The sequence below is a fragment of the Fundulus heteroclitus genome, chromosome 14 (assembly GCF_011125445.2).
Source record: "Fundulus heteroclitus isolate FHET01 chromosome 14, MU-UCD_Fhet_4.1, whole genome shotgun sequence".
In the NCBI taxonomy this organism is placed as follows: domain Eukaryota; kingdom Metazoa; phylum Chordata; class Actinopteri; order Cyprinodontiformes; family Fundulidae; genus Fundulus; species Fundulus heteroclitus.
The window spans coordinates 10023859-10051461 of record NC_046374.1 but is presented as its reverse complement, the minus strand read 5'-3'; the positions used below and the strand labels follow the sequence as shown (position 1 = coordinate 10051461).

Sequence of the window (27603 nt, the reverse complement as noted above, 5' to 3'; positions counted from 1 at the left end):
ACGTTATGAGTTTTAATGAATATTCTAGAGGTTTGATTTTGAAACAAATGGAAGAAAAATAAAGTGAAGCTGCAAATATCCAACACAAATTGATCGTTATGTCATTCAGCCCTCTTTCGTCAAACTTATTTAGCCTACATAAAATTCATGAGTCTTTTGAAAAGAGCACCACAATCTGAAAAAAGATCAAAAGTCACATTACTGTAACTTTGACTGTTCAATGACCTTCTGGTCTTGTTAGTCAATCCAGAATTTATTCCCTTAAACCGCTTCTGTATTTCACTTTATATGAGCAAAAAGGAACCATAAACTTAAAAGAACAGAAAGAACTAAAAAAAATTTTAGGAAGAACTAAAGGTATTTTTTTAGATGGACTACGGTATCATAGTCACACCCCATTTCTCTGTGTTGTTCTCCAGTCTCATGTTCACAAAGCCAGGCCGGTCGCATGTGCACGTATGTCCATGCAAACAGCTGCTATTGAAGCCGTTTTGCAGGCTTGTGAGCTGCTATCTGTGATCTTCACGTACATTCAGTGCATTCTAGTTTTGACAAAAAGTTTTTGATTGCAGCAGATATCTGCTCTGTTGCTTAAATTTTGGATGTTTAGAGAGAGGCATGGCTTGCCACACATCTTGTTTTAGTCTACAGATAGTGCTGAACAGCACATCTAGTGGTGGGAATTCGCTTATTGCTCCTTTAATGTTTGCATAAAAAAAAGAAAGAAGCAAATTTTCAGTTTAATGTCTCCAAAAAAAAGAGAGATGACAGAAGGATTAAGGAAAAAGAGACTAAAACTTGTCCTCCTAAATAACAAATTTGCCCTTTAGGTGACATTTTATTATACAAACATGACAGTAAGCTTCAGGGAAGTATTGGATAACAATTTGAGGATTTAGAAGAGTTTCATTATTATGCGACATTCAGCATAAACTATCTTGCAGTGATTATTGAGCCACACATACAAACCATTAAATTTAGGAGTTTCATGTCCCCGGGTGTATAAAAGCAAATATAAATCATAGGGCAGGGACAGGGAGTGTGAGGAAGTCACCAACTTTTTACAGAGTCATTGGCTATAGACCTCCAAACTTCATATTAGCTCAACAAAAGGGCTTCAATAGCTTCATAGAATGGGCTTCCATGGCCGAACAGCAGCAAGTACAATGAAAAGCATTGATGGAGCTGTGTAAAGCATGCCCCCCCACTGGACTCCGAAGTCAAAAGTAAAGTTTAGTGGAGGGAGGACTGTGCTTGTTTTTCAGGGTTTGGGCCCTTAGTTTACATTAAAATAACTCTTGATGAAGCATTTAGATATATTTCTCCCTAAAAGACAAAGACATACCCTTACAGTACATAATGGGCAAAATATGGTTGACTGGGGGACAGACCTGTGACCTGGATGTACATGGTGGCCTCGTCGTGCCCCGCAACGTTTTCTGCCTTCACCGTAACTTTGTAAATGCCAGGGTTCTCGTAGCGGTGTTGGATGGGCTCATCCGTGACCGTCAGGTTCTGGTAAATGGTCCGGACCCCATCACCGAGGTCCACCTGATACTTGGTACTGCTTGTGTCGCCCTGTCAAGCAGAAACAACAACTTTAAACTGATTCCAGGGAAATATTAGAGGAAGAACCGGGGAGAACCAGCCTTCCCCCCCCCCACCTGCTCCTGATGGACAATGAACGTGACGTCGTCCCCGGGAGCCACAGCCAGCATCTGGCCTTTAATGGCGACCTTCAGGCCTCTAGGGGGCAACAGAGGGCAGCTGTGCTGTTGGGAACTCTGCTGGTTGTTGAGGCCTCCTTCACAAGTATTTGATATCACCTTCCTGTAGCTGAAACACAGCGGAGAACAATGCAAGCGTTGGCATGACGGTGGAGGCAAAGTTGTTAAAAAAAGCAGCTTAACAACCGTACCATAAAAGAAGAGATTAGGAGAAAAGAGGAAATATCCTCATTATTTCAAGTGTTTTTCTGGCCAGAGTTTAAAAACATAGGAGACTTCCAAAATTCCCAGGAGTATGAGTCTCAGGGATTTGTGTTGCGTCCAGTCGTTAGCTATATTTGGACTACTTACTGTCCTACCACATAAAACATGAAATCAACCCTTTGTCACAGAGAGGAATAAAGAGGAATAAATCTTAAACATTTCTAAAAAGGTTGAATGTGTTTAGAGGGCACAGAAATGATATCACCCTTTATTTGATATTTGTAAAAACACATACCTGACTATGCAAATGAGTCTGCTGCTAAATGTGAGGACCTGCAGACCATAACTAGAAACTGCAGCTTGTTGAGATAAGTACTAGTTTTTTTCCCTCGGCATTAGGGGAAACTGTATTTTACCTCATACGATCTGAAAAAACTTTCTGGGATTTGAAAGATTTCAGAATATTGTTAAATAATTGAAAGAAAAGTTTTATTTTTTCTTCTTCGCTTCAAAGTACTTTCTGCTATGAGATGTGGGTGTTATTAGGCTATAGCAGGGAATTAGGGGTGCAAACACACAAAAAAGTGCCTTTTTTAATGGTGAGCGTGAACGTACCCAGTGCTAGACTCGTAGTTTTGTCCGAGGTGGCAGTTCTCGGGGGGAGATTCTGGATCGTACCAGAAGTCAGGGAAACATCGATCACCCTCCGTGTAAGACCGCTCAAAGCCGTAATCACTGCATGTACACAACAGTTAGAGTCGCAGTTAGAATTAGACTCCTGGTCTAAAAATAATAGAGAGCCTGATTTCTTTTCACTTGAGGCTTTTTTTTTTCATCAGCAACACACCAGATGAAGTCTTTGTCGGTGCACTGGCAGGGCTTCGTGGTGAGGGCAGAGGTGTAGTTTTTTCCTTTTATACAGAACGAGGTCTCCTTTCTCTTCCTAAAAGTCCGCTCTTGGCCCATAATGCACCTTTCTCCCTGAGGGTGACACGATGAGTGCATCAAAACAATCACAATCCACTTCACCATGTGCATTCACATTTAATACTCTAATGCAAATTAACAAAATACTTCTTTATCTGCTATCTTACTTCTTCTGTATCCTCAGTAATAGAAGTATAATCATGTTTTCGTGTCACAGAAACTCCCAAAGAACTGAACCTTAAAGATATCATAGGAAAAAAAAAATCCCGATGTGTTTGTGACTTCGAGAGTGATTTACCTGCAAGTCTGTGAGCTGCCAGGACTCGTAATCGGACTCGGTGCACTGACGTGAGAAAGACTGCCTGAAGTCCACTTTGACCAGCTCCCAGTCCGACCTGTAGCTGATGTGGCCAAACACCCTGAAAATAGACAACACACACACACAACCACACACACAACCACACACACACACACACACACACACACACACACACAGACACACACATCTGAATAATTTACTTGTTACGTCGGGGCGGTGTGGATTTTATGTGTTTGATTTTGCTTCCACAACTCTCAGTTTCATCCATCCATAATGGAGAGATATTAAAGGAAAAACAAATAATAAAATCCAATAATAGAAGCAACGTTCAACCCCAGGGAAGTTTATTTCCACTGTCTTAAAACGATCAACCCACTCAGCTGCACAGACTGAAATGAAGCCTCCCTGACACACATGGCATCCCTCCACTAGGTGGTGGTGTTCTACAATCCAACACGGGAACCTTCCCACTTGGGAACTAAGTTGTCATTCCCTGGGGGTTGGGGGGTGTCACAGCACTCCTTTTTAAAGCAGACTGATGAGACCCATGTCAGAGAATCCAACATATGTTACTCTGCCAGCGGTGGCCCACCATCACCTCGTTTGAGGAGCAAGGCAAGCATGACTAATACTGTCTCCCCTGGCATCGTTAAAGACAACGTGACGGATGTCTTTCCGTGGACCCATAAGACAACCCCGCATCTTCTGTTGCCTCAAAAAAGTATTCAAACCCCTTGAATTTTTTGTCTCATATTTTGACACTGTGCAACCTCAAGGTCTTAATGTATTTCATTGGGATTTTACATGACAGACCAACACAAAGTATAGAGTACCATTTTAAAATACAAGGAAAATTATACAAGTGTAACAAGCAACTTGTATTCAGCCCCTATTTTCTCTAATACCTATAAATAAAATCCAGTCCAACTAATTGCATAAGGAAGTCACCAAATTAGCAAACAGAGGGCCCCTATGTGACATTTACTCTCAAACAGAGAACAAACAGCATCATGAGGACCGAGGAGCAGCAGACAGGAGACAGAGAAATTTGAAGCAGCCAGGCTATGAAGCTACGACACTAGCTTTGGACGTCTCATCGAGTTCTGTTAAATCCATCATCTGAAAATGGAAACGTGATGGCACAACTTCCATCCCCACAGGCGCCCGGCTAAACCGGCAGGCTGAGCAAGGACAGCATTCATCAGACAGGCAGACAAGAGGCCCCGGGTAACTCTGGAGGACCTGGAGTAATCCGCGACTCATGTGGGAGAACCTGTTGTCAGGAAAACTATCAAGGCCTCTAAAACTCCACAAGAGAAGAGGAATTGTGTTCTCGTTACTGAACGTTTACTGAACGTTTCTCTTGTGTGGTGCCTGGAAACATTGTAAAAATCCGGCAGTCGGAAAGCCCGAGGAGAATGAGGATAGAGCTAAATACTCAGCAGCAATCCCCCAGGAACACCTGCTTGACGCTGCAGAAACCAGAGACTGGAACACAGGTTTGATTAGTCGTGTCTGAATTTGCCTGGTGAGTCAAACATTTCAAGTTGAAAGTACATGTGGGTCAAAATATAAATGCATTTGTTGTTGTTTTTTTTATCTAAAAGCCCATAATTTATCAAATTTAGCACTTTTAACAGTTAATCAATAACCTATTCACACAATACTTTAATGAAATGAACAAAGTCTGATTTCTATGGAAAATGGATCTGCAAATCTATGTGGATCTGAAACATAAGAAAGGGTTTAGCACATTTGTTTCATTAAAAGGAATGAACTGTCCTAAATGTTTTTGGTCATAATGGCTCCTGATAGTCTGTCCTTTGCAACAAGAACAGAAAATGGGTAACATTTGAGGGCAGGACAAAATCCTTCCAAGGGCCACAAATGGCTCATGGGCCCCACTTTGAACACCTATTGTTTAGATCATATCCATTTGACCTAAATTCTGAATTTGTGGCAAGACTTGAAAAGTACTCTTTATAGATGTTTTCGATGCAATCTGACTGAGGCTGAGCTTCTTTGAGATTATTCCCAGTTTGTTTATTTACGGTCTCTATATTAGCAAAGCTGGTAGAAACTGGACTTAAAGGTGGTTCTAAACATCAGACGCTGATCGCAAATGTAGATCCCATTTTCTAGAGTATAAGAAACTTCATAATTATCTACCTGTTTGTGCTGATCTAAAATATAAAATCTGGATAAAACACAAAAATTCTGCTATCAATAGAATCCACTCCATTAATTGTAAAGAGACATTTTCCTTGATGTATTCACTCAAATTAAACTTATGTTAACTGTCACTGAGCAAAGTCCAATGGTTCCAGGGATCCGTTGTGACTTTGGATGTCTCCCCACAACCTGCATGCAGATTTTCCACTGTAGATCCCATTGGTCCCTGAAGCTCGCCTTTAATGTCTAATGTCGTGTTTCACAGCTGGCTGTCAAAGCCCCAAAAAAAGACCTCCTCTCTGCTTCAGCTCATGCTTTGTAATAAATTCTAAAACTGCACATAGGTGTACTGTCCTCTTCCTTTTCTAGTCCAAATCCACTCCCACACACAGCAAATCAAATTGCCCTAATTGTTAAAAGCAAGACTTATTGCTTTATCTGCGCTCTGATTCCCACCAGACTCCGAGTTAATTTAGCATCTTCGCGTTTTAGTGGTGAATTGGCACTTCAGGGCGTCTAGAGCTCCATCGGTGGACAAACAACAACACTCCAAAGAGCCGGGTGAAAACAACTCAACGCCCGTTAACAGACCCTCTCATTAAGGAGCACAGAGACAACGCCAGTGCGGGATGTGTTCAGGCGTCGTTTTCTGGGGAGTTTGGTGACGGTTCAGCGGTATCCTTTACGGAGAGAAGTTTTCTTGCAGAGAACGAGAAAGGAGAAGCAAATGAGGAATGGGCTGGGATGGTGAACTCATACGGCATGGTGTTTTTCTGACACGTTCTCTCCATCAGCATTCTTCGTCTGTCCGGTCTTTGATCTGACCAGCTGACATTAGCGCGAGCGCTGGCTGAGCTCTGCCCCTCCCCCACCTGTCCTTGGTGCTAAGTCACTGCTCAAAGACTTACTGTGGGATGGCACACTGTGGCGTCAAAAAAATCGAAACTCCATGGCTAAGAAATAGAGCCTAGCTAATCTGTCAGACAGGTGCTGCCCTCAACACCCCTCACACCCCATCTTTCCAGAGCCAGATGAGGAACGCATATATCTGTGTGTGTGTGTTCAACTCATCGACATGGGAGGTAATTGTGAGTGAACCGATATGCTGAAGCGTGTGTGTGTGTGTGAGAGAGAGAGAGAGAGAGAGAGAGAGAGAGAGAGAGAGAGAGAGAGAGAGAGACTGAGTGTATCCTAGTGTTTATGGATTTTGCCCCTCTCAGCAGATTACAACTGAAAGATGGTCTTATCTGTAAATCCAGGCGTGGAGTCTGAGATGATGTGGCATCTTTCGCTTGACTTTGCTGTCAGATGGAGGAATTAGCAAAAGGGAGGAGCCACATTCAGGCCCCCAAAAAATTATCTGAAGCCTTGAAAGTGTAACAGGTTATATGGTCTGAGGATGCTTTCTACTGATGTCACCAGAGTTTAGCCTTATCAAGAAATTGTCAATTTTATACAGTCCAATACACTAACGTTTTTGGCATCAATCTAGCTAAAAGACTACAGGTAAAATAAGATAAAAAAAATTAATTACAGGGCCAGCTACAAGTATTAGCATCACTGGTAAAAAGCCCTAAAAAAAAAAAAAGTGGGTGGGATGTGAAGTGCCTCCTTCAGATTTAAAGAGACAGCACCAAAACGAGTTGCTCTCAGTCGAACCTGAGGACCACAACTGAATGATTTAAATGTGAAAAGGAAGTATTTAAAAGCTTGATATCTCCCCTTTAAATTACCTTGTGTTTCAAAGGGCTCATGATGCACTCCAACAAGGTTCACTGGTCATTTGAAAGGGAAACACGCCCACAGCATCACAGATCCTCCGCATCCTTCTCTAGTCTAGTGTTGTAAGCTTTACCACTATGGCAATTGTTGTTGGCTGCTATAAAGAATTGTCAAGTGGAGTTTTTTTTTGTTAGAAATGATGTCTGTTCAGCGAGACTTAGCCTCTCCAATAAACAAGCAAGCCTGTAACTATATTTCAGGGCCAAGCCGATGTTGAAAGTGTTTGGCGTGGCAAAAGAGGCTAGCGTCAGTCAGAAAACTACATCAAGGATAATTGTCTATATTATATAAGAAATGATGATACTTATTTGTACAAATTGTGAAGCCTTAACTCTAGGTGTTACTGTGATGTGTACCATATATGGTATATGCATGAAAACGGAAATGTCACAATAAGCAAATATCTGCTATGCCTCACTGGCTGCTGCTGGCGGACAAAGGAACCAGCAGGGAGAAACACACAAAAAGTGCAGGAAACCGATCCAAACCGTATGGGTAAAATGTCAGAGAGGAGAGAAAAGACAGGAAGGAAGGCCATGGGGCTGATTGGGCTTTTTTCTCCCGTCAACCTCGACTGTAATGGCAATTTAGAGGTCAAGACAGAGAGGGGAGCTTTGAGGGAAATCAGGTGTGAGACCAGCTGCAGTTAGCACCACGAAATTGCTTGCCCCGCTCCAACAAATCGCCAAAGAAGTGTTGTGATGGAAGAGTAACTTGAGCCCCCACGCTTGAATATAGTTTGCAGCCCGGGAGGTTCTGTCAGATAACTCATCAGAAACAAGCAGAAAGCAGAAAGTGTGAGGAGAGCTCTGAGGGCCAGGGTAGACAGGTTGTATTTGGCATTACTCTGAATAAAAAAGAAAAATCCATAATAACCTTTTAGCATAATGCTTTTCAAGTGCTGTGAAAGAAAAACGCACTGCAGACTTTTTTCTATCAAGAAGACACATCATTTGACTCTTCTCGGTAAAAAACAAAGCCTTTAAAGGGAGAATCAGCTTTTCTCAGAGTAGTTCAGGTAAGTTGGTATATAGATTATGTAATGATCCAAATAAATAAAGAGATCATGACTCAAGAAGGAGTCTTTTCTGTTTCTTTTACAGAAAAAAAAAAGGACTGGGTTCCTGTTAATGACATTTTAATGTTTAAATGATCCACATGAGAAAGGCTTGTGAAAAGGAAGAAGCAAGAGCCACACAAGAAAAATTGGGTCTCCCAATTTTTGAACTTTTTCCTGCCTCTCAGTCTATTCCTCAATATAAACTTCACAAGATACAGAGAAAATAATCCTCCGGTTTTGGAATCCAAAATGTCCTGCTAAGATTGAGTGAATGTCAGTTAAAGCCAACAAAGATGAGAGTGATTTTTCTTTGGCTTTGCGATTCGTTTGTTAACTCACGTCATGACCAGGGTCTCGTCTCCTGGTTCACTCAGGAGTCCGTCGACGAACACAGACGTGCTGGTGAAGTTGTGAGTGTTCCACGTTCTCCCCTCATCGATACTAAACCTAAGGAAAGAAAAGGGAGTATTTATAATCATTACTACTCAGAGAAATATCAACAAGGTAAAGTCTTCTTTGCCTAAGATAACTGGAACTGTGTCAGATTAGGAATGGAAATAACAGAAGCTAAAACTGTTTTTGGAGAAGTATGAAGGGCCGTTGCAACTATTTCTGCCTTGTTGTGGAAGAAAATTGAAATCCTACAAACTGGATCAACTGCATTGTATTAACCCATTGTGATTAAACCTGTCTTTCATGGAGTTTGCATTAAGCGGAATGTTTCATATTCCATTCACATTTATTTCTATAGTAGTACAAATAAACTGATCTTTTATCTTCAGGGTTAATCCACATCATTTAAAACAAAGCCTGATGGATGTAATTTCACTTCTGGTAGCTCGTCCACCCAAAGATTACTCTACTTCAAATGATTAAAAGAAAAAATACTTTCTCAGGCCACAACGGAGACAAACCTTTCTGCATCAGAGCAACTGATTTTAGAAAATGTTCAACCCGTATAAAAAGTTGGACGAGGGAAGTGGTGAAAGTTCCCTGTGTCACATATCCAAGAAGGGAAAGCTGAAAAACCAACAACTTAAAAGCCCCAGAGAGACCAAGGTGCAAAAAAAATTATTACAGACATCTTTTATCTGCCACAAATCTCCACCCAGCACTCTTGATGAAAACCTAACTCCCATATCTCTAAGGCTTCTTGGATCAGTGAACCATTAATGTTTCATTTCAGCTCTTGTAATAGTGGAGGGCCAAGCAAAGACCTCCCAAAACAGCTACGAGTCAAATGTGCAAAGTAGTCACATTTTATCACGGCAATTTAAAAACCTTTGCATCATCTTTTTTTCAAAACGTACTAAAGTGATTATCTTATGCATCCAAAAATGGTTCATGTGACACTCATATGCCTTTTAGTAGTTTGATACGTTTATTTTAATGTGATACCTCAACTAAGCAAAGACCTACACTACCCTATACCGGGTTGGTGATTCATTTTGCCAAAGGCCACACAATTATCTTTACTTGTTTTTTTACAAGTGAGATAGAGGATCTCAGTAATTCCCCAAATACTTGATATTGAACTCTAAATATGGTTTTTGAAGGTTGTTCAACATTGCAACTGAATGATGGACTCCAATGTGACACAATGACAGCTGAATAATAAAACCATTTCACTGTGCTTTAGAAAATCCAAAAATATGCAAGTTATTTTATTTTTACAGTGTGTCCAGTTTGACAAAGTTATTTTGAGCTGTAATAGCTGAGAAAAGCAGTCTGTTCTCAACAAACCATTTACTTTTACATATACTTCACCTTTGCCTTCAATTTATAATAAATATAGCACTTAAGTAGGAATGCACACAACTGGATTGTGATTTTATTGCTACCAACACTCTCTGAGAGTTTTGGTATCTTTAGTGTGAGGTATGAGCATTTTCTGCTGTGAGACACTGAATATCTGATTAACATTTAAAGAAGAAATAAGTAGGAAATTTACTGTAAAATTAAATAAAATAATTTGACACACCGGATGGAAGTAACATTCTCTTTAAAGAGTTGGTCTCTCCATCAACAATGTCTTAGTCAAGTTTTTTTCTCTTTCGAACCTAGCAGTACGGTGCAAAACAACTTTGGTGCAGACAGTTTGTAGCATGTGTTTACTTCCTGGCTCCTGAGCCAATCATATGAGAGTTCCCAGGGTTGCCACAACAGAGCGCAGCATTTAATACTTTAAGTTTGCAGAAGTGCAATAGCCTAAAAACATGGAAGTCAGTAAGAGAAGCGGACCAGAAATTGTCTCAACAATACCCAAAAAGTCTCGGCACCTTCAAAAAGGGTAAATGATCTAATGCGGGCTACAAAAAGGATTAAAATTGGCAACTTGTTCGAAAGACGGAGAGGCGTGAAAGACCTAATTAATCGCAAAACGGATGCAGAGTTGGCAGTTACTTTTCAACAGATAAGCCCAAGTTGTTTTTTTTATTTTCTGAGAAAACAGTTTCACCTAATTTACAAAGCAATGTGCACCCCGCCTCTCGCCCATTGAAATGCTGGACATAGGCACAAACACCCCTCGCAACCCCATGAGGGATAAAGCGAGTAAGAAAATGGATGGATGGATACAAAGCAATGTTGTCTAACAACCACTTTTCCTGAATCATCTTCACCCGTCATCTTAAATTTAGCTGCACTACGTCCTCGTCTCTCTTGACTTGACAACCTGTGCGACCCTCTTCGAGGAGCAGGTATCTTTTTTGTGCATTATTCTGATTTAAAACACTAGGTATCAATATTACTTATGGCTCCTTTAAATTGTTCATGCATCCATCCATCCATCCATTTTCCTACACGCTTATCCCTTTTTTGGGTCGCGAGGGGTGCTGGTGCCTATCTCCAGCTGTCAATTGGGTAGAGGCAGGGTACACCCTGGACAGGACGCTAGTCTGACTCAGGTGTTCATGCATGACATCTGGAAATATCAAACAACCAACATTGCAGTCCAATCAGTCCAATTACCGTCAATATTAGTAATTTCCACGCTGATATAGAGATGATGACTGAGAAGTCAAATATCGTTTTAAAGACGGCAATCTGTACCTTTCTGTTTTTAGCATGAGTTAACATTGGGGGCTAATGTGGCAAGGCAAATATAACAATGTCAGGTGTCACCCTCAGTTTCATTTCATGCTTGTTTACTTTTGTTTTCATAAACCAACCTACTTCCGAGGTCATCATGCTTCTGCAGTAGTACTGATTAAATGTTCCCCAGCTTTTTTACTTGCCCCTCAAATGCTCTACCACAGCTCTTTTGCATGGTCTATATAGCAGGAGCACTTATAAAACAAATGGCGACCATTGCGCTACATAATGGGACTTGACCCAGCAAAACTGTCAGAAAATGGCACAAGGCTAGCATAATGCTATGACTTTGAAGGGATTATAGCCCGCTACCAGGGCAACCCCCCCTGCATTCTTAAGACTACCGGAGGACTTCTTCAAGACCATATTCTGGGCTAATTTTTCATTGTCACTGGGGTCTTCACCCAGTCTGTAGGCCCAATAACCAATACCATTGACATATTGTTTTTACCATGTACTGTTAGAAGTTATCAAAGAGGGGATTTTATTTATTAGCCTTGTCGTCAGACAGTGTTACTTTATTTGGTGTCACCCCAGTTTGTCATCGGGTTGACACCAAATATGATATATAACTAACCGGAGGATTCTTGGCGACGCTTGGAAAAGATTGGGATGCGCTGCAAATTGCATGTAGACTCCACTGCATATTAGAATAATTAGCTTGTAGACATGTCTGTACAATGTGGCTAAATCCAGAAAGCTCCTCATGATTTGAAAAAAAGAAATCTTGCTTTCTTTCATTTTGACCTGAGTTAACTGAATATGATTTCTTCAGATTAAGGGCTTAGAATATACACGATATCAAAATGCAGGCGTAGACAGAGTTTTCTATTAGTTTCCTTTTTTGTGAATAAATCACAGGAAAAACAAAACAAAACACAAGAGGAGCCATCTGCTCTCTTTTAGTCACCGTGCCAACAATCTCAGCTGCCGACAGTGGCAGCAGCGCTGAGTAAGTGTGACTGTGTGATGGAGAGGGATCAATGAGGAATCAAGCAGTGTCTCGCTTACACAACAAGGCTGTATGTTTTAATGATGCTCTTACCGGGACAACAATAAGATAATCAGCAGTGAACAAGCACAGCGAGAGGAGAACAGAACAGATCAACAAAGCTGCTAGGGATGCAGTTGCTAAGCCTCATTATGCATCAAAGAATAGCTAAATCTAACGACGCTGGAGGTCTCTTCTCTGACAACAGAACCTGTTGGATGCTGAGTCTGGAAGCTTTGTAATTGTTTGAAATTGTTGCTGCCGTCGTTCAGGTGCACAGATGATGGAAAGTATTTTTGAATTGCTGAAGCTCTTATTTTTCGTTCTGCTCTCATCGTCCCTCAGTTAGAGACAAGGTGATGGATTTGAAAGATGTTACATAATCACGAGGCCTTGGTGGTCCTGTTTTTTTTTTGCTTAAACTCGTCACATAATGATAAGATGAAAAGCTACTGGTCTTACAACTTTGTAATCTGAGATATTTAATGAATATTCTAACCACTAAGGCTGGGTCCATCCCAGGGTGAACCTCCTAAAGTGACCAGTGAGAGCATGTTAAGCTCATTTGCTCCAGAAAAAGTCACTTTGGTCTTTCAAAACAGCTTTTCTGAAGCATAGAAAAGTCTCCTTGGAGTTTAGATGACTGGACAGTTTTAATAAATGTCAGCTTGCATGGGGGTGCATTATATGCACAGTCCTGCATGTTGCAAGTTTAGATGGGCTGCTGTTTTACTTGTCATGAAAAATATTACTGCTTTCAGGATTTTTGGGAAAAAGCTGAAAACCTTAAAAACAGCCAACATCTCAATAGCTGGTGCTGAAGGAGCAATCACTCACGGTAATTAACCGTTATTAGGTTAATAGCACACAGCTAGTTTCCCAAATAAAGCTACGTCTCACCACATTAAAATTGAATCGGCCTGCTGTCTTGTCAGAAGGGACCTGGGAGCCCCCAGAGCACGAGGCAGCAGCACATAATGAGTTATGCTGAGAGATGCCTTCAGACGGGCTACGGAATGATCGGCGACACGGGCTGTGTGCCTGTTGGAGCTGCAGCAATAACAAATGATCCACTTAACTTCAACTGCAGAATAGTTTCAGCTTAAAATAGATTCGATAAATCAGCGTGCACAACTCTGGAAAAATGCATTCTGGGATTAGCTGTGTGTTTTCTTTTTCTATTCTTTTCGCATTTTAAAGTTATTTCCTAAACAATACACCCAGGACTTTAACAGGACTGCTGCATTGGATGCAACAGAGTTTCTGACTCAAGAAACATGAAATAAAGAGCTCATTCTTTTGTGTTATGGCACAGTTAAAATCATGATTGTTTTACTAATATTTTAGCTTTCTCTCAAGGGAAATCTTCTTTTCACAGCTCGGTTTTAAGGTTTTTTAGGAAAGTCTTCCTTCAGAATGAATGCCTTTTGAGATCAAGTGAAAGACAAAGTCCATCGATAAGGTCATCTGAATTAGGGTTCTGAACCGTGCTTCTGATTACATCTTTGTCTTTGGTTTTTCATTATAACATTCCCCGTTAAGGGCAAAGAGATAGCATCCTGTTAAACCTGTGATAGTCCATGTGAGCCGTGAGGAAAGCGCGTCTTTCTCCAGTGAATGCCAAGGTTGCAGAACTGCGTTAGATAAGGAACAATGTCATTACTCCATAAATGTTAACTGGAATGTGGAAGGCACATGCGTTTAGGACTGAGCCGATAAGTCAGGAACTTCTTGTGAAGTGTTGTTTTACGAATTTCATGAGGAAATTCTCAGAGATCACATATGGCAAAACGTGATCTAAAACACCTGAACCTTCTCAGAGAGAACTAGGGCTGCAACCGTTAGTCGACACTATCGAGAATGTCGATAACGAAAAATGGTTGATGCAAAAATTCATGTGTCGACGCATCATTTAACAATATATGAACATTGTCTCAATATTTCACTCTCTGTGGTAGACAGTTTAAAGATGTGGCTTAGTTGTGAAATGCCCGTTATGTCCGTTCTCGCTGCCCTTCACCCAGCTGTAAGCTGGGGGGGGGGTGGGGGGAGCCAGCCTCCAGCTGGCTGACTGTTTTGAATCTACCGCTGCAATTCAATCTGACGTTATCCAACGGTTATTAATGGGTTTATTTCAGTGTTCATTTATCACTAAGATTAATGACTGAGATTAAAGAGAAAATACACGATACAAGACAATTTTATTTAACTTTAATGTCTGACTAGAGCAATGGAGTTTATTTGGAAATGAATGATTTGCTCGTTTTTAATATTCATGCTGGGAATATTGCCTAATTAAAGAGAACAAGCCAGACTGCAAACGTATAGAAATGTAAAACAATAAACTATGTCAGTTAAACTGAAAATTAATATTTTATGGAGGATCATTTTATAAAGCTAATAAATAGTCAAAATATTTTTGCAAGCAACTGAAGTGATAATGGAGATCATACAAAAAATATTCGGGATAAGTCGACTAATCGAAAACAATGATCGATAGATTAGTCGACGCTTAAGATAATCTTTAGTTGCAGCGTTAGAGAGAACACAGCATGTTAAATGTGGTCAAAGTGATAACCCTTGTATCTTGTAGACGTGTCTGGAATTAGCAGAGGCTTTGGGGAAAACGTCTGCATTTTCTACAGCTACAGGCAACATCAAAAGTTTTTTTCATTCAGCTTTGTTTGAAAGCTACTAAATAGGTTTACCTTACTGGTGCAGATGTAATGCCATTAAGAGCACAAATAAGATATAAGAAGGCAGTTTTTAAGAAGGCTTTGCATTTGTCACAAAGTCAGATTGGGTCCCATTTTGTGGCTGTACAGGGCACAGGGCTAAATGATTCTATGAGACTGGATACAATGATTTGCCATGGCCTTTTTGCTGGCCCTGAAGCATCATGGGAGATCCTTCTCAAAGCTTAACATTTTGGAGGATAAGTTTTAAAATGAGGCTGGTAGAAAACTGAGCTTTAGACCCTAGAATTAACTGTGATTACAATGCTGAACTGAAAGCTAAACATGTTGGACAGATTTGCATTCTTCCAAAAGCAGAGTGCCCCTGTAATCACAACCTCAAATTTCACAGTATTTTATTAGGATTATATGTGACAGATATACTAACACAAAGTGGCTCAAAACAGCTGAAACAGAAGAAAATTGTGCACTTTTTTTCCATGTTTTTTTTTTGGGGGGGGGGGGAAGTATAGCCTGACTTTTTTTTATTTTCTTTACTCTTATACCCCTTAAAAAGCCAGTGCAGCAAACTTCATTAAGAAGAAACTTAATTAGTAAATGCAGTCTATATCTGTCAGCAGAGGGCAACAAACGTTACACAGTTTTTTCCAAACAAACCATGTGAGTTGAGTAATGCGGCTCCATGCAGATGTCAGCTAAATGATGATTAGTTAATATGTCCCAGTATATCATGTTAAGATAGTTAACAGGAGCACCAATGTGGTTGTTACCCATGTTACATTGCTGGCTCGTTGATGCAAGGAATAAACTCACTCATCTTTCATCAGAACTTGTGCTCACTATGGCTCTAAATTTAAAAGAAATTGTTATTGCCACAACAGAAAGAGCCGAGTCAGCGAGGAGATGTTCGATGGTCATTGTGTCAACTCAGAGATTTGTAGCTAAAACTACAGATTTTATTAGTATGTAGTTTAAAGAACTGAAGTCAGTCCCCAGTTGCTGTACTCTGACTCTCAGTGATTATGTGGTTCTTTAGCCACAAAGGAGAGGTGCGACAGGGTGATGAATCACTCAATAGACCTCTTACAAATTTGTCCCGTTCACTAATGAGAAGATGATTAAGCCCCTGGACACAGCAAACATGTTGAAGAAGGTACCCTGGTCATGTGAGGCCAAGACTGAACTCGGTAGCCTACTTGCAAAACGCTATGTGAGGAAGAAGTTACACCCCGCATCGACCTGAAAACTTAATTCCCACCATGCATTGTGACGGTGCCATCATGCTGTGGGGAACACTTTCTTCATAATTGACAAGGGCGATGTCAAGAGTTAATAGGGAGAATGATGGAGCCACAGACATGGCGGTTCTGGAAGAAAACCCTGTTGGAGCAGCTACAAAACACTTTACCTACCACAGGTTCACAGCTCCAAACAGCCAATTCAAGCAGGTTCTTACCTGGCTAAACCTAGTTAATGTAAACTGATACTGTTAACTACACTATTTTAGATGTTTTCCTAAACTGATATTTTTCCTCAAGTTTTAAAGAGAGTCTTTGACAACATGGTCAGTCAAAACAGAAGTGGTGTGCCAGTAGACAGTGTTGGCATGGATTGACGTCATCAGAAAGTTTGCTAAAGCAGTGCAAACATAAATACTCTCCCAGAACAGTTGTAGCAAAGTTTTTCGTCGAGACCATGTAGACTTTGATCTGAGTCTTTAAGTGTGCAATATTCTCACATGCAAAGTAAGTAAGCTGATTGGTGAGTGAAGATTTACATGGATGAAGTTCTCAATAAAAGTCAGTGAATTTTGCGGTCATGTTTCTGTAAGACTTAGCAAACTGTTGCTAACCACTTTGACTTCAGTCAAAGATCCATACAAAGCAGAGCTGTTCACTGCGGTCCTCAGGACCCACTGTCCTGGACCCACTGTCCTGCATGTCCTGCACTGTCCTTTCTCCACACACTTGTCTTAAAATGTTGATAAGGAGGCCTCTTCCGCCCTTGATGGAAGTAATGTAATCATTTGATTCAGGTGAATTGAAAACCATTGATATAAACAATATCAGTGACAGCTTTTAATTGAAAATCTGACACAAATATCAACAAATGAAGCCAATAATCAGACTGGCTAACAATGGATTTGTTGATGAAAATGATTGTTTTGTCTAGCTGATATTTCATTTTTCACCTTTAGTTAATGTATTCTTCTTATATGTAAAATTTATTGGGTAGAGTCATGACAACGCGAGTCAAATGTGGAAAACAGCATAAAAATGATTGGTGCTGTTGAAGTTTACACGCATAATAAGCAATAGAGGGCATATGTGTAGAGGACATCTAAATCATAATTTCAAATAATTCCTGATGCTTCAGTCCACACATTTACACCACAAAGAGAGTTTTTAAAAAATCTCCACTTTACAAAGCATTGTTAAAAGTTATTCTAATATCTGTGGAGTGTGCACTACACTGATATATTTTAACTAATGGAAGCGGTAGATCACAAATTTAGAAAAAACAACAAAAAATGTTTGTAATGTTTTTGCATCTCTCAAACCCTAATACTCTCAGCAAGCTCAGATACTTATAATACTCAGATACTTATTGACTGCTCATAAATGCCACCTTTGACCACTTCAGAGAAAATAGGTGTTTTTATTGTCTAAAATCAGACATCCTGTGATTTATTTTTGCACTTATTGACTGATTGGACTTTGACAAAACAAACAGCGGACACATCGGGCTCTACATCGGGTGTACATACCCCTGTGCACACCTTTCAATGAAACTACTGAACTAATGTGTGTCATTTATAGTTTTTTTTATGAAACTAAAATGTCATGTAATTGGTAATAAAACAATTGTTGTAATCTTACTTCAGTATCTTGAGGGGAATAGAGGTGTCCTTGATGGCAACAATGACTCCACCATGGTCCAGATACAGGATATGATGCTCCTGTTCAAAAACCTTCAAGAGCCAAGATTAAGGAGTGAAAATTACTTTATGAATGGAATCAATCGCTTGAGTTTCTCATGATCAATTTTGAAACGTTCAATTATTCCACCTAGCTGTCACTGGTTTGGTATTTTTTTTCCAAAGAATACTGGATGGAAATGGGATTTTCTCTTCCTCGGAGGAGATAGGCAACATGGAGGTAAGGGGTAGAGAAGTGAATAGGTGTAAAGGGAGAACATGCTGTACCTGTCTCCATGTTTTCCCACAGTCTGAAGTGATGTACATCTCTTCCTTATACTCCACAAGTTTGGTGCCAAGGTTACCTGTGGGAAAGATTAAAAATGCAGAGCTGCATCAGGAAGAGGGGACTTTAATCCAATTTTTTTTTCATTTGGTTATCTTCCCAAAACCAACAGAATCCACCATTTTTCTAAGTTTTTCCAACCATTTTGGTAAGAATTTTAATGTATTGATTGAAAAAAAAAAACTTATTAATTCTATTTTAGTAAATTTGTGAAAAAAGGAAAGAAGTAAAGAAAGAAAAATCTAAAGTCAAGGCTTCCCTACATTAAACTGTGTAACACAAGCTTGTAGTTATTTCTGTCAGTTTTGATTCCGTAGAGGAAATTTCTTCTTCTTCTCTATTATTATTATTATTATTATTATTATTATTATTATTATTATTATTATTATTATTATTATTATTATTCAGCCAGGCAGAAAATCCTCACTCCAGCATATTCACGTCCCTTGTCAGTATAAATTGGCCCTTGAACTAAAGGAATGCAAAAACTTGATTAAACCAAGCACATTTTGATTTCTAACTAAGGAGAATTGTCTTACACAGGGCCCCATTTTAGAAAGAATGGCCAATCAACACTGAGTAGAAAGCAGCTACTCTGAGTAGTTCTACCTCACTCTGTCATACTCTGTGTTTTTGGTTTCAGAACAGGTGATATCAATCAGGTAACTAAACTCAGCATCCAATCAACCCTAAGTAAAGAGCATGAAAGAAGCCCTCATCAATGGAATGAAGAAAACATGGCAACAGCAGGAAATAAGAAAGCTCAAATTGCGCATTTCCCGTCAGTGGAATTAGAAATCTTTGATGAAGGCAAATGGAGAATATTAAACCACAATTAACAAAAAGAAACAATGGTGTTGCTGCAGAAAAAGCGAGTTAGCGGCAGAGAATTAAAATACATGAGTGATATGACTGTTATTTGATGGAGAATTAAAGCTGTAATGTCACACAGCACTCATTAAACACCCAAAAAAAAGGGAGGGGGCGCATTTATGATGTGACCCAACAGGCATAAAAAACGACGTGGCAGCAAATCAAGATATAAGTATGAAAATACAGTTTAATCAGGCAAGGTTAAGTTATAAGTTGTCGTTATGTTTAAAATCAATCAACTAAAGCATTAATTGGCTAGACTCACCATTTGCAATTAATGATGGGGTGGTGGGGGTTATTGAAATATCTGATATGCTCAATCATCTTTTGCCAGCATTTGGCTTCACTCATCCTTCTAAAAATGAGTTGACACTGATTTTCTTGTAGGTGTACAATTTGTGCCAACCTCACTTTATATTAATCATGTAGGCAATATTCATATTTTAAGTTGAAGTAAATGTGCCATAGCCCCTAACAGTGTTGGGAGGAAAGGTATTTGAATGGAAACTAAAATATCAATAGAGCTGGAAGTCTTAAAATTTGATCCAGAATAAATGATTGCTTTCATTGTGTGTAGTTCTTTTATTAATGTTGTGGGTCTCTGACTGTTGAACAGCATTAAACTCTATTTTAACCGAGTGCAACAGTAACATTAATGACGACGCGATGTACATCTGCCTCTGAAAGATTTTCTGCATCATCTATGTTATTAGGAAGCTGCTGTTGGTATACCATAGAAGTTGTTCAGAACTGAGAGTGTCCCCTTGTTGTGTTATAAGAGCGGTGTGCAGCTGAGAATATTGAGATAAATCATTGACAGCGGTGGAAAACAATAACGCTTGAAACTATATTAATCCAGAAATTATAAGACATTTTATCATGGTCTGATCAGCCTCTCTCAACAGATTTCTGTGGAGTATTTGTGCTCCAGCATTCAGGCTCCTCTAGAAAAGGACGCGCCTTTTCCGTCACTTCCTTCTGCAGATCTCAGATCAGCTGGTCTCCTATTCAAAGCTTTTTCATGTCCAAATTCAGTACCTTTCTGGACCTATTACCAGAAATCTTCTTCCATTACCGGTAAATAAAGGGATATAAATTTTAGATAATAGGACAGGATATAATGTCTGGAAAAATATTTATTTTTCCAGCCAATATAAAATATATATTTATTTATATATTATATATATATATATATATATATATATTATATATATATATTTGTATATATATTATCAAATCCTGTAAATGTTTTTAGACTTTTGAGGAGCTCTGGTGGACCACTGGTAGGAAGGTATTCATGAACACAGTGAGCTGGACAGCCCCAGGCAGAGCAGACTGGGTATCAGCTCATGTGGGATCACAATATTAAAGGCAGAGCTGAATTCTAGCATCTGTGTTAGTGTGTTCAAGAGGCGATAAGCCCTGACTGTATGCGCTTGTGTCTGTAATAATCTTGTAAAAAAAAAAAAAAATACAGATAAGCAGACAAGGTATAGAAAAAATTAATAAAGATATAAACTATTCTAAGTTGATAACAGACAATGATTTAAACAAATGCTCCTTCCTAAGTATCAGGGCTATACAAGCTTATACAGTGAAAAAAACGGACAACAAAAGCAGTTTGACTATAAACAGAAATGGTTTCACTCACCTGCCCCCATGATGAGACCTGGAGCCGAGTCTTTAGTGTGGACGGTGCCAGAAACGTAGGGATTGTCTGCCCAGCGCAGGTGGAGGTGGAGGTGGCAATCTGGCTGCAGGGGAGCCACAGGGACAATGATGAGCTAACACCATCTTAACGTCAACGTCGTATGTGTAAAAAAAAAGTTCAGCCAAGATTACTGCAGTGACATCATACAGTCAGACACGTTCGATGAGTCCTGAATTAAAACTAGACGATGCCACGGCAAATGCGCTTTAGCTCGAGGGTTCCCGCTCTATTAATCACCTCTTTGATCTCCATCTCGAGGGAACACTCCGTGCTTGCTTCTCTCTATGTTGGATTGCGCTTGGTTATATTTTCAACATTGACTTTTCCTTCACAGACAACAGGATTAACCGTTTTCGCGCAGCAAGGTCATCCCTCTCCAGAGCCAATCTCCAACAGGTGGGAGATAATGGATCCAGCCTTACAGTGTTTTCATGACACGATGCCACATCAGATAACACATCCATCTGCTGAGCCAGCCAGGAGGTGTTGTGACTCATGGCAACGCACAGCCGATATGTGTTTATGTCAGCGCTTGAAATGAAGTCTTCTCCTCGCTTGATAGATGTTGCAACTTAAATCCGAGACAGCAGATTTTTTTTTTTTTTTTTTTGCAAAGCAATTCTTTTGAAGTATGGGCGAGTCCATTGTTATGACAAGGTCAGTATCAGAGGTGTAACTCTGCGTGCGTCTCTTAAAGGTGGTATACGAGCGCCGAGCCGATATCTGCAGCTGCCTTCATATTTTTTTTTTAGCTGATGGGGAGCGATGGTTCAAATAAAGGAGCACGCTGGTTCCCCCTTTATCTCCCAGCGTGGCGTGATGTATGGATCTCAGAGAATGGGGGACTCGTGGCTCTTTGCTGTCTAACCTTGCAGAGCTGCAAGTTTGACAAGATGGATGGTGGAACCAGGCGAGCATCTCACCCACATTCCTCTCGCCACGGCTCTCATCCTTCCCGCCTTTATGTTCACAGTGCAAACGACCAAGTAAAAGGGAATTTGTTTTTTTTGAATGATTTCTTATGAATTATCTACACTGCTGTATAAAGTATTGGACCCCTCAAAGATTTGTTTCTGTTTTTGTCTGTTTGTCATACTTCAGAGTTATCAAAAAAATATTTTAATATCAAAGATAGACTGAATAGATTAAAAAGGTTCTCTTTTGACCATGATATAGTTTTTTAAGGTAGAAAAGTTATCTAAATCAGTCTGGTTACATGTGAAAAAGTAAGATTAAGATTTTGCCATCAAGTGTTTGAGATGACTGGCAAGGAATCTTTGACATGGCTGTGGGGGAACCTGGGCTCCCTCTTCTTTGTCAAATTGTTTAGAATACATTACCACAAAGGAGAGTTTCTGATTATAAATTCCCTGTTCAAGGCGAGGCCCCTATCAGATTCAAGTGTGGACCTTGATTTGGCTGCCCCAAATCTTTTTTGTAGAGCAGAATTCAGGGTTTCATCAATTCCAGCAACAAGTAATTTTAATCCTAAAGCAGCCCCAGAGATTCACCATCACCATTTTTATTTTCTGAAATGCTCTTTTTTATTTTGTATGCGTGTTATTATTATTATTATTATTATTATTATTATTATTATTATTATTATTATTATTATTAGTAGTAGTAGTAGTAGTAGTAGTAGTAGTAGTAGTAGTACTTATTTATTTATCTATCTATTTTTGTAATTGGATATAGATCTGTTAGATGTCAGATACTTTGTTTCATGGTTTTGAATTTCTACAGATCAGAGCACAGTGTGTTGTCTCCATATTGTCAGATCAATTTTACCGAACTGATTAGTTGGTTCTACAGATCAGGCAATATCCAACCTGGGTGGGCCTAGAGAGATTTCATTTAAAAAAAATAAAGTCACTCAGTTAATTTATGATAAATATAACGAAGTATGAAAGAGGCAGGTTGGTCTGGGTACATCGTTTTCCCACGTGGGTAATCACTGTCTGATGTTCCAATTTACATGATGACCTGACACATTTAGGTGTGTTAAACCTGTGTGTTAGATGTGTTAAATATTTACAAACGTTCAAAGAGTCATCAAAGTGTTAGAATTGGATGAGGTTGTATGATTACCATTTTAATAGAAGGCTGTTTTTTCAGCACATGGTAGCAATGCAATGCTACCATCCAAACACAAGGAGGCGGTATTGTACCGAGTTGTTTGTGAATATTTATTAAACTTTTCAAGACAGGATTGCGAAGATTAGCACAAAACCTGTTGTGAATTTCAAAGATATTCGCTGTTCTTGTAAGGCAAGAATAGCAGCTTTGGTGTGCATCATTCATTTCGCTAACATACTGGTGCCAAGTCTTTGTGACGTACAGTATCAGCAAAATAATATAAAAATACTGCACCATACAACTTCAAAGGACCTCTATCAATAGAGCTGGAAGTCTTAAAATTTGATCCAGAATAAATGATTGCTTTCATTGTGTGTAGTTCTTTTATTAATGTTGTGGGTCTCTGACTGTTGAACAGCATTAAACTCTATTTTAACTGAGTGCAACAGTAACATTAATGAAGGCGCGATGTAGAGCTGCCTCTGAAAGATTTTCTGCATCATCTATGTTATTAAGAAGCTGCTGTTGGTATACCATAGAAGTTGTTCAGAACTGAGAGTGTCCCCTTGTTGTGTTATAAGAGCGGTGTGCAGCTGAGAATATTGAGATAAAACATTGACAGTGGTGGAAAACGGTAACGCTTGAAACTATATTAATCCAGAAATTATAAGACATTTTATCATGGTCTGATCAGCCTCTCCCGACAGATTTCTGTGGAGTATTTGTAGCAATGCAATGCTACCATCCAAACACAAGGAGGCGGTATTGTACCGAGTTGTTTGTGAATATTTATTAAACTTTTCAAGACAGGATTGCGAAGATTAGCACAAAACCTGTTGTGAATTTCAAAGATATTCGCTATTCTTGTAAGGCAAGAATAGCAGCGTTGGTGCGCATCATTCATTTCGCTAACTTACTGGTGCCAAGTCTTTGTGACGTACAGTATCAGCAAAATAATATAAAAATACTGCACCATACAACTTCAAAGGACCTCTAAGTATGGCCTGATAAGTTTAAGATAGGCCATGAGTTGGTGCTTTGTAGTCAGTTTAAAATGTAGCAATGAACAAGAGTTTATTGGCTTTACATCAAAGGGCAACTCTAACACAGAGTTTAGCTTTTATAACTTAGGTTTTAGTTTCACTGGTGTTTAATAAACTGTGTTAAAACATATCTGTTGTAGGTGATAAGAATGAAAAATGGACTACTTACTACTTTACAGCTGACTGGTTTGCCATTAATGTCCGTGGTGGGTGGCGCCAAGGGCTCCCAAGTCCGCCCTTTGTTATAAGTGATCAGGGTCGTCACTTTTCCATCGATCTTCTGATTGGCAAGGAAAACGCCTTTCACCCCTCGTACCTTGGAAAGAAAGCAGAATGAATACATGCTGAAAACACAAAGTACCTTTTGTGGATTCTATCTGTTAAGCACTGTTAATATGTGCAGAGATATATGCCCAGTGAAGCAGGTTTACGTACATCTGTGCGACTAAAAGATATTTTTCTTTCTTTACAAACACTGTTTGAGGCAAAAGTAGGCTGGAGTGTGGAGTGGAAAAGAGTCAGAACAAGCAACATTCCCTGTAAAGACATCTGCAGTTTAATTTAACAGGAACCTGACGCCTAAAAATTAAAGTTACAACACAAAACAACGTTTTTTTGAAAGGGGGTGTTGATAACATTTTCATAGTAAGGACAAACAATTAAAGGAGAGTGGTGGCTTTGATTTAGCCAATGATGCAACAGCCAACATGGTAGAAATGTCTGAAAACTAGTTCTTAAGTTACCATTAAGCACACCTGAAGAGACTAATGAATCATTTTGCAGGTTATAACATAAAGATCTTGCTCTCACACAAACTCCATGTAGGCTAGACCCCGACACCTGCAAAAGCTTTATTCTAGCACTCCTTACTGATCTCCTGTGATCTTAAAGTTTACTCAAAATGTTTAATGCTTAATCTACAACCCTGTCCAAGGGTTGTAGATTTTAATTTGAGACAAACTGAGACAAAACAAGATGTCACATGTTAAATCCCGAAACAATTAAGAGTGGAACCTTTTGACCGTTTACTCAGGTTTAAGGTTGCATTTATTTGGGATGCTTCCCAGTTGCTCTCCCAGTACTTCAAACATCAGGTGATTGATAGGCTGATCTATAACTATGATTTCATGTATGCAAAAGGCCAAATATGTTGGTTATGCTGATGTTGCACAATCTTGTGACACAGGAAATTAAATGACGACACAAATTTCCCTTCAAACCATGTCGGCCTTGTTGATAGTATTCTATGCTGATTCTTTAAAACAGTGGTTTCCAACCACTACTGCTTGGCTACTAATAGAGTAGATGATTGCAAAAGAGACCAAGTAGCAGTGGTGACTTTATAATGGGGTTTATTGATAGTGAGAATAAGGAAGTGAAGTTGTGTTGTGGTGATTTGAATTCTGGGAAACTGTCAGGACGTGAATAATTCCCACCAGTGAAACATTTGGCCCTGCCTGGACTGGGCTTCATCTGTGCTCATAGTTGCAACTAGCAGCCCACAGTATTAAATTCCTTAATTATTAAAGATGAAAACTGAACAGTAAAACAAAAGGGGCATTTGTTGTAGAGAACCTCACCTCCAGGATATCGATGAGGACATTCTCCTCTGGCTGCTTGGTGCTGCGTACGTTTTCCAGGATCATGGAGTAGTAGACGCCTTGGGAGTCTGACTGGTACAGGTTATACGTGTCTGACTGGTACCACTCCTGGAGGGCGAGGAGAACTTGACTTTCGTCTGTACTCACTATCTGAACATCCTGTAGAGGTCCACATGAAGAGGTGGGAGAGAGAAACCAAAAAAAGGAAACTTAAAACACTGGACAAACTGCTGTACATCAACCTTTCATCGCAAGGGCATTGGAAGACTGACAATGAGAAAAATACACTCTAACACATTTGACAAGGAGGGATTGCTGTAAGGTTGGTGACTTGATGTGACCAGCTGGGCTTTCTTGGATAAAATTATTTCAACCAATTGTCTTAATAAACTCGGCCAAACTCTTCTTCTGATTACTGATTACTGATTGCTGAGCCGATGTGACATGTGAATTTCTCCAATGTGAGATCAATAAAGCCTATCTTATCTTATCTTAACTGCATTGCGTCATAACTAGGATTATATTGGAATGTATGCCACTGATTTTGAATCTATTCATATAAAAGGATTGATTTGATTACATATTTGTTAATATAAATTTGATCTGTCTGTCGACTAATGGGCCTTGAGATGACATTAGTTATAAATTACGGCAATATATAACAATATAACTGAATAAAATTTAACTGAGATGAAAAAGATGTCATTGCATGTGCCTAGATACTACAGTTGCCTTCTGAAATTAATATTAGAAGTTAATTAACACGATGGAGGTTGGCTGTTTTTCTGTTACAGAGTTACTAAATTAACATTTACTGTATTAACGAATATTTGCTGCATGTGTGCAGAGAATATTAAACATCCGAACATCATGCCCAGCACGTAAGCAGGTTCTAACCAATCATTGCGAATGAGGTCTGGTGCACAGCTACAAAAAGTGTGCACAGGCTTTCAGGCTCAAAACAAAATGATAGTTCAGTGTATCTAGTTTTGAAGTTATGGCAAAACCTTGAAGCACATTTATACAGGTGCCATAATATTGCAATCGCTCTCCATCTCGGGGCGTTTGGACACCGGTGACCAGGAGTTTGGGACAACACAGATGCAAACTTGTGATACTATAGAGGTAGTGGAGGGGAGATGGCTTTTGTCCAGGTCAGAAGGATAAGAACTCTGATGTACACCTCTAGAAAATAGATTGTGATATTAGTTTGGCCGATGCAGTCGAGCCTGATATCACGCTGGAGAGCCTGACTGAATTTGATACTCTGCAGCCTGGCATCTCTCTGTTACTCTCTTTTATTCTCTTCGTCTGTTCTGCAAATTCTGTGAACAAAGCCTCTATGAATGTATTTATCCCCAACCGATTGGGGCGTACGCTGGTTTTGGCCACTTTGTTTGATAAATCACTGGTGGAACTTGTCCTAAAATAATTCCTGTGCCCAAATCTATGCAACAAAAAAGTAAAATATATAGTCCCATCTAAATGGGGAAAAAAAAGAAGTGAAGGAAAAGCAGAGAAGAAAAGACACACAGTAATAAAAAGCCAGCCAGAGAAGATAATCCAATAAATACAGAACCGGTGTCAGAGGAGCAAGTTGAAAAGAATAGTGAAGCGTATCAAACTCTAAAAAACTGTATTTGGCAGCTTAGAAAACTTGTTAAGTGTACTTATCAGTACTCTTGAGCCTGTGAGGAAAACGGCTTCATCACTCAGGAAATAATGTAACAGCCACACAAGGGCGACTCAGCACTTTCCCTGTGTTACTGATTACATTACCATACCATTTGAAGACAAAACTACCAGAGTGTGGAGGGAAAAGCCTCGGAGGGTGTGTGTGATCATTAACACTCTTCCATCTTGATTATAAAGACACACTCAGGCTCAATTACCTCTGGATTTATTGTCATTCAAAGTAATAGAAATACAGAAAGCCGTACATTAATCTTCATATTCATGAACATAATGTTTCTGATTCAATTAGCAGGCTTTGTTGCCAGTTGCAGGTGACTGAATTATGATAAAATCAGCAAACTAAGAAAAATTATGAACATACAGAGGTATA

General features: G+C 39.5%; 1 protein-coding gene across 1 annotated transcript in view; it reads right to left on the bottom strand.

The window, feature by feature from the left end:
- Positions 1-27603, bottom strand: part of sorcs2 (sortilin-related VPS10 domain containing receptor 2) — a 413959-nt gene that overhangs the window by 3946 nt on the left and 382410 nt on the right. Inside the window, exons 9-19 of the mRNA XM_036146243.1 lie at positions 25518-25697; positions 24107-24253; positions 20759-20861; positions 18177-18253; positions 17851-17942; positions 8531-8638; positions 3157-3277; positions 2779-2912; positions 2547-2666; positions 1665-1836; positions 1392-1578 (exon numbers count right to left, since the gene is read on the bottom strand). Coding sequence (XP_036002136.1) covers positions 1392-1578; positions 1665-1836; positions 2547-2666; positions 2779-2912; positions 3157-3277; positions 8531-8638; positions 17851-17942; positions 18177-18253; positions 20759-20861; positions 24107-24253; positions 25518-25697 — 1441 coding nt within the window. The remainder of the gene's footprint in view (positions 1-1391; positions 1579-1664; positions 1837-2546; positions 2667-2778; positions 2913-3156; positions 3278-8530; positions 8639-17850; positions 17943-18176; positions 18254-20758; positions 20862-24106; positions 24254-25517; positions 25698-27603) is intronic.